The 8,613-nt window shown below is 53.2% G+C and overlaps 1 protein-coding gene across 1 annotated transcript in view; it reads right to left on the reverse strand.

The window, feature by feature from the left end:
* The window catches only part of PRRX1 (paired related homeobox 1), a gene marked incomplete at its 5' end in the record, with an annotated part of 40,097 nt that extends 39,069 nt beyond the window's left edge, over window positions 1-1,028 (reverse strand). Inside the window, one exon of the mRNA XM_080622496.1 lies at window positions 788-1,028. Within this exon, the coding sequence (XP_080478622.1) occupies window positions 788-1,028 (241 nt within the window). The remainder of the gene's footprint in view (window positions 1-787) is intronic.
* Between the last annotated feature and the right edge of the window lie 7,585 nt (window positions 1,029-8,613).

The raw sequence follows: 8,613 nt of genomic DNA on the forward strand, positions 1-8,613 counted from the left end.
AAGGGCAGGTCAGAAGCAGGTCCGCGCCCTGCTGTGCCCTTCCCGCCGGGCCTGGATCAGGCCCGCACCGGGAGAACCGGGGCTCGGGGTGGAGAGAATCGGCGGCTCCACTCCGCGGCCGCACACGCACCCTCGGGGTGTTTGCGAGCCGCGATGCTCCGGGGCAGGTCGTTGGACAATCGACCGGTTCCCATCCAAACCCCAAAGCAGTTTCCCGGTGTCCCGCAAACTACGGTGCCGGTCCCAGCTCCGACGGTCCGGAGGGCCGAGTGAATGGATGGACAGAGGACAGCTCAGACGCCTGCCGCGGCTTACCCCGTCCAGGCAAGTCCTGTGCTCAGCACGCCCGCCCCGGCAGGAGGTGGGAGAGAGGCTTAGCCCGCGGGCTTGATCCTGGTAGCCCAACTCCCAGGGCTGTTCTCCTCCCGGTCCCCCGCAGGGAGACAGAGCAGCGCGTTAGGGGACCCGACGAGCTCGGCACGGCGGCGGCGAAGAGCAGCTCGTCGCTTCCCCTTTCTCGGGACGCGGCCGGGGAAAACAACCGTTTTCGCAGGCCGCCGGGTGCCGGGAGGACGCGGGCTCCCCGCAATGGCACGGCGGGAAAGACTGACTCGGGAGGCGCGGCGAGCCAGCCCCGGGACCGTCCGGCTGCTCCGCCGGCCGCTTCCCCTCGGGAGCCCCCTCGGGGCCAGCCCCGGGCGACGCCGCGGCTTCCTTGGCCGCTTCGCTCCGGACCAGGAGCGGCCGCCCCTGGAAGGGATGGAAAGAAGGGTGTCCTCGCACTTACTGTCCTGTTGCGGGGTGTCACTGCCGCTGGTCAGCCCGGGGGACTCCAACAAGCTCCGGCCAGGTTCTCCGCCGCCCTCGTCCGCCTGGGCGGCCACCATGTCGCCCGCCTCCTCTAGGTCCAGCAGGTGACTCACGGAGAAGTTCTTCTTGGCTTGTAAATTGTCCAGGCCGGCGGGGCCGTCGAGTCGGGCGGGCAGCAGGGCCTGCCTCTCCATGGCGTGGGCATAGCTGGACGCCATGGTGCTGAGCGAGGCTTTTCTGCCCTCGCCCCCCGCCCCCCGGGCGCCCACCAGCCCCGCTCCCCCCCAGCCGCCGGCCTTTCGAAGGGGTGATGCGCAAGGACGGAACTGGGGGGCAACGGAACGGGACCCTACGGCGGCAGGAAGGGAAGCCCGAAGGGGAGCGGGCAGTGCTGGGCTTAAAACATGCCGGAGGGGAGAGGCTGCGGCCGGCACGGGGAGCTGCCGCCGGCCGAGAGGCGCAGGGCGGCTGTGGGGCTGCTGCGCCCCGTCCCTCCGCCTCCGCTGCCGGCGGCTCCCTCCCTCCGCCCCTGCGCTGCCCTCCCCTCCCCACCGCACTTCAAACGGCGGGGGCGGCTCCGCAGCGCTCCGGCCGCGCCGGGCACCCGGGGGAGGGCGGCCCGCGGGGCCCCGCCGGGACGTGGCACCAGCGCGGCCCCCCCGGTCCGGGTGCGAGCAGCGCCGGCCCCGCCGCGCTCATTTGCTCCTCATAGGGGTGGCTAGGGGAGCCCCCTGGTAGGGGGGTGCAAAGGAGGTGTGGGGTCCCTCAACTGTCAGCTGGAGCTGCACCTTGAGGGGAACGCGGGTGCAGCCCTGGGGAGGGCTCCTGGGGCCGAGGAATGGAGCAAAAGGAGAGAAATAGTGAAAATGAGAAATGCACATGAAAAGGTGACATATAGAAGAGAAAGCGTGAACGGGAGAGAGGAAAGGAAAAGGAAAAACAGTGAGAGAGGAAGAAAAGGCACAACAGAGAACTAAAAGACTGACCAAAAAGAGAGCAAAAGAGCCAAAGTGCGGGATAACAACAAAAAGAGAAACAGCAAATTAAAAAAGGACAGGAGGAAGAGGACACAACTCAGAGCTCCTTAGGCCAGCAAGCAAAGAGGTTCCAGCAGTTTAGCCTGGCCCGGCTGGTCCCCTGGCCAAGGGCAGGTAGAGGTGCAGGAAGGTACCCCGAGTCCTCCCGCGGAAAAGCCCCGAGGGCAGCAGGGCTGGCAGCCAAGACAGGGTCCTGCAAGCCAGGAGAGGCCTCAGCTCCCCGGTGGCTGGAGCCTGGGCTCTAAGCTACCACGGCCAGCCCAGAATTTCCATCCCCCCTGATCTGGGGAAAGAACATTTGATGCCATCAAAGGGCTCCAGATTGAAAACAGATGTGCTTCCCTGAGCCTCTCCATGCATTTAATTAAGGCACAGGCATGGAGGAGACATTTTCATCATTAGTTTGCTTTCAGATTCCTCCCCCCCCCGACTACAGGTCCCGGTTTACCCTTTGCAGTCTCTAACACCCAAGCGAGCATAGTAGAGCTGTGGGACTCTGCTGTACCAAACTTGGAGGCAAGCAAAGCTGGTGGGCACAGGCTGGAAAGGCCAGAAAAAGCACCAGAGCAAGGTTGAGCATGTGGACAGAAACACATGGGTGTACATAAACCCAAAATACTATATATGCATCTATGTACACAGCAGTATGTGACTTACTGCATGCTGGTGTGGCCCTTTCTCTGCACATGAGGGAGCTTTTGTACATGATGTCCTGCAGCACAGGATGGATGGGGAAGGGGCTGTGTCTTCACATGGGTGCTCAAGGCTGTTATCTGGCAGGATGTAAGCAGACAACTTGTACCCTGGCTCTCAGGGTGTCCAGGTTTAGGCATGGCAGGGAGGGTGTACATACTGCCATACTGTGAGGAATGGTTATCTGTACACACCTCTGTGTGCTGCTCAACACATGAAACACCCTTTTCCCTGCCTTTCCCAGACATTTGTCTGCCTTCTCAGTGAGTAGGTTTTACCTTCTTTCTCCCACTTCTTAAATGGATTTTGGAACTCACCTGGCCTTCCTGACCAGGTGCTGTGGAGTCCCAGCCATAAATATGCCATTCTACTGGCAGTAGGGTCTACTCTTAGCCCCTGTAAACCCCTGCCATGTGGGTGACGGCAGAAGCCACAGAAGCCACAAGAGGTCTTTGTACTACCTTCACTGACATCCCATTGACATTCCTGGTAAGAAGTATTTCTCCTTAAAACTCCCCATGTCTAAGGGCACCCTTCAGACAGCCCTCCTTCCCAGTCTTGGGATTTGGGAATGCAGTCCAATACCAGTAAATGCCCTGGAAAGATGGTGGGTGAAAGCAAGATTCTGTGGGTGACCACATCGACATGTCTGCATCTGCTACAAAGGGACGGTCTCACCTGCAAGGCAATAAAGGGGCCCAGCTTCATGACTGGCTGCTGTGGCTTTCCCTTTAAGCGTGCCACAGTGCTCCCGTGCATACAGCACCATAGGCCGAACAGGAACATTGGGATGCCAGATTCACATTCTGGAAGTGGCCTAAACACCTCGTTTTCCCAGATGCCTCCTCCTACAATACAACTGCATTTCTGAGACTGGGTGGGAGAACTCTGCTGAGGGACAAGATAAATCCAAGAAAAACTCTTCCAGCTCTGCCTCCAAAGAAAGAAGGCTGGGAACAGTGAGCTTGATCAGCCTGAGCTTGAGGGAATATAGGTGGGATGGGTGAAGGGACCTTGTCTTGTGCAGGAAGTAAGTCAGATGAAAAGAAAGTGATGGACAAAAGTGGCCCACGAGGATCATGAGTAAAACATAAACAGAAAAGAAAGAATTGGAAAGATGAGGAGAGGGAGGAGATGAAGGACATGGTCTCTGTGCTCGTGGGTGAGCAAGCCAGGGCATCCCAGGACCCTGCATAGCTGCAGATCTCAGCCAGTCACTAAATCGGAACTAGGACCATCTTTACAGGACAAGCATGAAACATTCCTTTGTTAGCCATTTCCTTTAACTTGGTTCAAAGTTTCAGAAAACTTCAGGTTAGAGTACTGGCAGGTATTATCACCTTACTTGAGTGCTGAACAGTATTACTGCCTTCTAATGTTCATCTTCTACCCCTCCAGCCACAAGTAGGGAAGATAGAAGAGGATGGGGCATTTGCCATCATATCAGATGTATTAATTTCTTCCTGTGGAAGTGCCCTACTGCCAGCCCCTGCACTCACTCCAGGGCCTCCAGGAGTTTCTGCAGAATAAATAGTCATAGGATGGGAATGAGCCACACCATGGCTTGCTGTAATCCAAAGATCTCAACCCACTTTCACCTGTTTCAGATGAGGAAACTGATGCAAAGATAGCTTGTCCTTAGCATCAAACCCAAAGCAAAGGTGGTAGAATACCCCAGTTCTCATGTCCCTGAGGCTACGAAGGGTGCCACAGATGGCACGTGACAGCAAATGCATATATCATTTCAACATCCTACAGGCCACAAAGTTAGGCCATGGTAAGCTAGACATCTATTTCCCACCTTACCGCTGGCCTGGTGCCATGCTGAACAGACAGTTCCCATTCCCCACCATCTTCCCATCTCACCTTTCCTTTCCAATGTGCGCCTGCCTGGCAGCTGCTTACAGCCCCATTCCTCCACCTTTCTAGGCTGTCCATCAAATGATTGCCTCCTGCTCACACTTCCAGCAATGCAGGGACCTCTCATCCTCTGCTGCCAGGGAAGGAGAAAGCCCAAAGGTTCTGAAACAGACAGAAATCTTCTAGGTAAAGCCCCTACAGTTGAAGGGCCGAGCCTCATGCTGCAAACAGCAGCCAGACCCCAGTTTGGCCCTTCCTGCTCCCACAAGTAGTTATCATCATAAAGGGTATCAGTGAGACTCGTGCCTCAGTGGAGCTCTGCCTCAAAACTCATCTCCTATGCTGTGACAATACACGATGCTCAGAGGTGAGGCAGAAACCACAAGCAAGCTCTCCCATTCTCCTTCCCCCAGCTGCTTATCAAGGAGGTGAAAATCAAAGACCTGCACCTCTGCAGATAACCAGCACATTTTCTACTGCTTTCTTCTCTCACAGAAAATTACAAGCTCAATCTGCAGCATCAGTGAGAAAGTCTAACTTGAGTATTTGTGCTCATTCCTGAAACTTCCCATGAAACCCATCCCTAGCAGCTCCTGTGGTTCTCCAATATATGAGCTACCCAAGTATGCTATAAACCCTCAGAAACATTCTCTTCACCTTTGCACCTATTTGAACAGGAGCTTCCTTGTCTTGTTAGCAGTTTTCAGGTACAACAAACAGGAGCTGAGATGACCACCTTCCCAAGGGTCTTGCAGCCAACAAGAAATACACAGAGCAGACGAACAGCTGGGCAGAAGTAACATGCTCAGGACAGCTCACATTCCCTGTAGTTGGCATTAGTGGGATGGAGGAAAACACCAAGCAAGCCAAGCCAAGCCAAGCCAAGCCTGCTCTGCTCCCACATTTGGCTCCTCTGCACTAACTACCACACCACATGCCTTCCCTAGCATAAACTACCCGCTTGTTTCAGGTGCCCTAAATATCTTCTCTGCTATCTAAGTTAAAAACCAAACCAAACCAACAAAGAGGCAGCAGAACCTGTGGAGGCTGTGACACACAGGTGTGGATTCTCAGCTGTCTAATAATATCATGGCTCTCAGGTGAAGCATTTTGTTCGGCAAGAGAAAGTAGTTTGAGTATCTCTCCGCTACCTCATTTTCATGAAAATTCTCAGCATGTAATGTCTTAGAGCCCTTTTTCAATCTGCCAAATTTTTTTTAACCTAGCAATTTAAAAATAATATTGCAGGAGACCAGCATAGAGAAGGAGGAGATAACAGCCAGCACCATTGCACAAGCTCGTGCAATGCACACACAGTTTATTACAGCTTTGTGCTTCTTGGCCTTAGCCATGCAAGGTGCTGGGGACCCTACGGTACTGATCTGACGACTGCACTGGAGTGCAAGCAGATTAGGTGATTCAGACGACAGGAGGGCACAAATGTACCTTGCTCCTCTCTAAGGACCATAGTAACAGTTACTTTGGAGGGGAAGTGCTCCAAGATGGACCTCCACTCCTTTGCATCCCAAAACATCAGCCACAGCTCCTCAGGGGCAAGCTGACTAGAAGCATCAAATCAGGTATCTCTGCTGCTGGCCAATTCTCAGGCTGCATCCATACTATCCCATTCCTTGCCCACCCCAGTGACATTCCCACTGTTGGGCTCTGTTGTTGAAACCCAGGTGCTGGGGAGCCAAACCAAAACTCTTTGCCCTGGAAAGTTTTCCTTCCATCACCCTGTCACGCTGGTTCATTGAAATGTCTGCTCTCAAGCCTCTTTGCACTTTCTCTACCCAGGGCTGGGTAAGAACTATGGTGATCTGGAGCAGAGCACCTGCAGGAATAAATGTGTGTACATATAGGTGTATTACCTTACATGCGTGTGTGAGAGTTTGGGTATGTATGCACACATTCAAGCCTGAAGCCAGACCTCTCTCCCACAAACTCCTGCTACACACTTGGGCCAAATCTCCCTCTTTTCTTTATTCCCCACACAGAGGTGTGTTATTAGATCTGTGGGGATCAGGTTGTCTACAGTCATTTCAAGCTGTAAACTCAACATCAGGGTTTCTTTTAATCCCAAACATCTTGATATCATCTGGAAATGCCAAGAGCAGTTTATAATTAGGGTTTAGCATGCAGATTAATACCAGCAGCTCCAGGGTGAACAGACCATCAGAGTCTAATCAAAGCTTAAATGGGGCAGCAATTTTAAACTGAGATTTATTATTCCTCTGCATAGTATTTTGAACCAGGGACTGAGTTCACATCACACACAATCATTCCTGGAAGTGCTATCACATCTCCAGTCAGAGCAAGGTGGCTTGTTACTGGTACATGGGGATGATAAATACTAAGCCTCGGGAGCTTATTTAGGAATATCACAGCATTGAGTATGAGATTTAGAACCTGAGGCAGGAAAGCACTGGCACACATGTACAACTCACGGGGCTTCAGGCCCACATGGATGGTGGGGCAAGGCCACACACTTTTTTTACTGGGTATCAGTTGTTATAAGGGAGGTGGCCCCACGATACCAGCTAGGGGGTTCTCTGTTTGGCATCTCTGGCCAAGGAGTAGGAAAGATGTGTGAGTAAGGAAGGATGGAAAAGTATGCATTATTCAGGATGGGGGAAAAGTCAGCTCACAGCAACAGAACCATCACGGGAACTGGCACCATGTAAGCAGGCTTGACGGCGTGCTCAGCTAAGGATTGGGGTGGGAGTTCTGGGCCAAATGCAGCCAGGGAAATCTCCTCCTGAAAGGTATTTCTGCGAAGTCACGTTTGGATGGCCCCTGAGTGTACCCCCAAGACTCAGAGGTTTGGTTTTCAGGGTGGGGGCAGCTGGACTGTCTGTGCAGCGCCTGGGTTAGGGTTTCCAATAGCAGGGCTCCTACCTTTTCAAATCAGCTTTGCCCAGACCTCCTCCAACCCAGTCTGGGCTGGAGCCCTTCCCTCAACTTGTCATTTATAAAATACAAGTGGAGAAGGGGGCTGAGAGAGTGGAAATTTGTTCATCAGTTTGTCTGTACAAGTCCCAGTTTTCAGATTTCAAGACAGAGTTTCAACAGTTGCCACCTAGCTTTCAACAGAGATGACAAGCACATTCTCTAGCTGGCAATGCCAGGAGCTAGTTTCCTATCTTTTTCTGTAAGTTTTGCTGCAAGTGGAAGAGGGGCTATGAGGACACAAATGTCCTCATCTCCAGCATGGACTTGAATCAGAGTTCAGCACTTCAGTTCCCTGGCTTTGCTTTTGCTAGAGATACCTGCATAGCTTGCAGATCTGCCTCTGGCCCTGGAGGCTGCGTCTGTGGAGGTGTGTGTCAGCACTATCCTGACATGATCCCAAAGATAGGGGTTCATGGATTCTACCAGGAAACTGCGGCAGTATCAGCACAAACATCTCCCCACCATGGCTTTGCTCCAGCTTGCAGGGTGTCAGGGCATAGTCCTGAAGGTGGATGGTGTTTGTCTTCATCACATTAAGCCTGCTCCATCCCCTTCAGGGATTTCAGTGGGATTACCTCCCTCGGGAACCAGGACTCTGCCTAGCAAGAAACCAGGCTGTGGCCCTTTCAGGTTGCATACTCACCTACCATGGCTATCTGGGGGCATCGAGATGGCCACCAGGAACCCCCATGGGCCAGCTAAACAGAGCTAGCCAAGCTAAATTAGAGCTAAACTGTGTGTTCCCAAGGGCTCAGACTTGAGCTGGCTCCAGAGCTGGCTGCATAAGGAGCCCTGGGTTTGGATAAGCCAGCCATTTAACTGGGGTTTTATTACCAGGCAGGGTAACAAAAGCACTCAGAGGTCACTGGTGAACTTTAATCAGCACCGAGGGTCACTGGATAGCAGGCTAGGCAGGAGGAGGGCAGGGCCCAGGGCACGCAAATAAATAAATAGATGTATTGAAACCACCTCCGTTCCTCCCAGGGATCTCCTCTCTCTCTCTTCTCCATGCTCTTTACAAGCAGATGTTCAAATGTTCCTAATTTCCCCAACTTCAAGATCTCCAAATTTAGCAGAGAAGTTTATCCACAAGGTTTGGTTGAGGGTTCTTTTTTTGCATTCAAATCCCTCACTGCTGGAGATGAAAGTTCAGTCTGCTGGACTGCTCTTGGGGTGGATATCAGATATCCCTCACCCCAGAGAGAGACAGCATCCCACCAGCTTCTCTCCCCTGCAGGAAAGAAAAAAAACAACAACCCTC

This window comes from Psittacula echo (assembly GCF_963264785.1).
Source record: "Psittacula echo genome assembly, chromosome: 7".
In the NCBI taxonomy this organism is placed as follows: Eukaryota; Metazoa; Chordata; class Aves; order Psittaciformes; family Psittacidae; genus Psittacula; species Psittacula echo.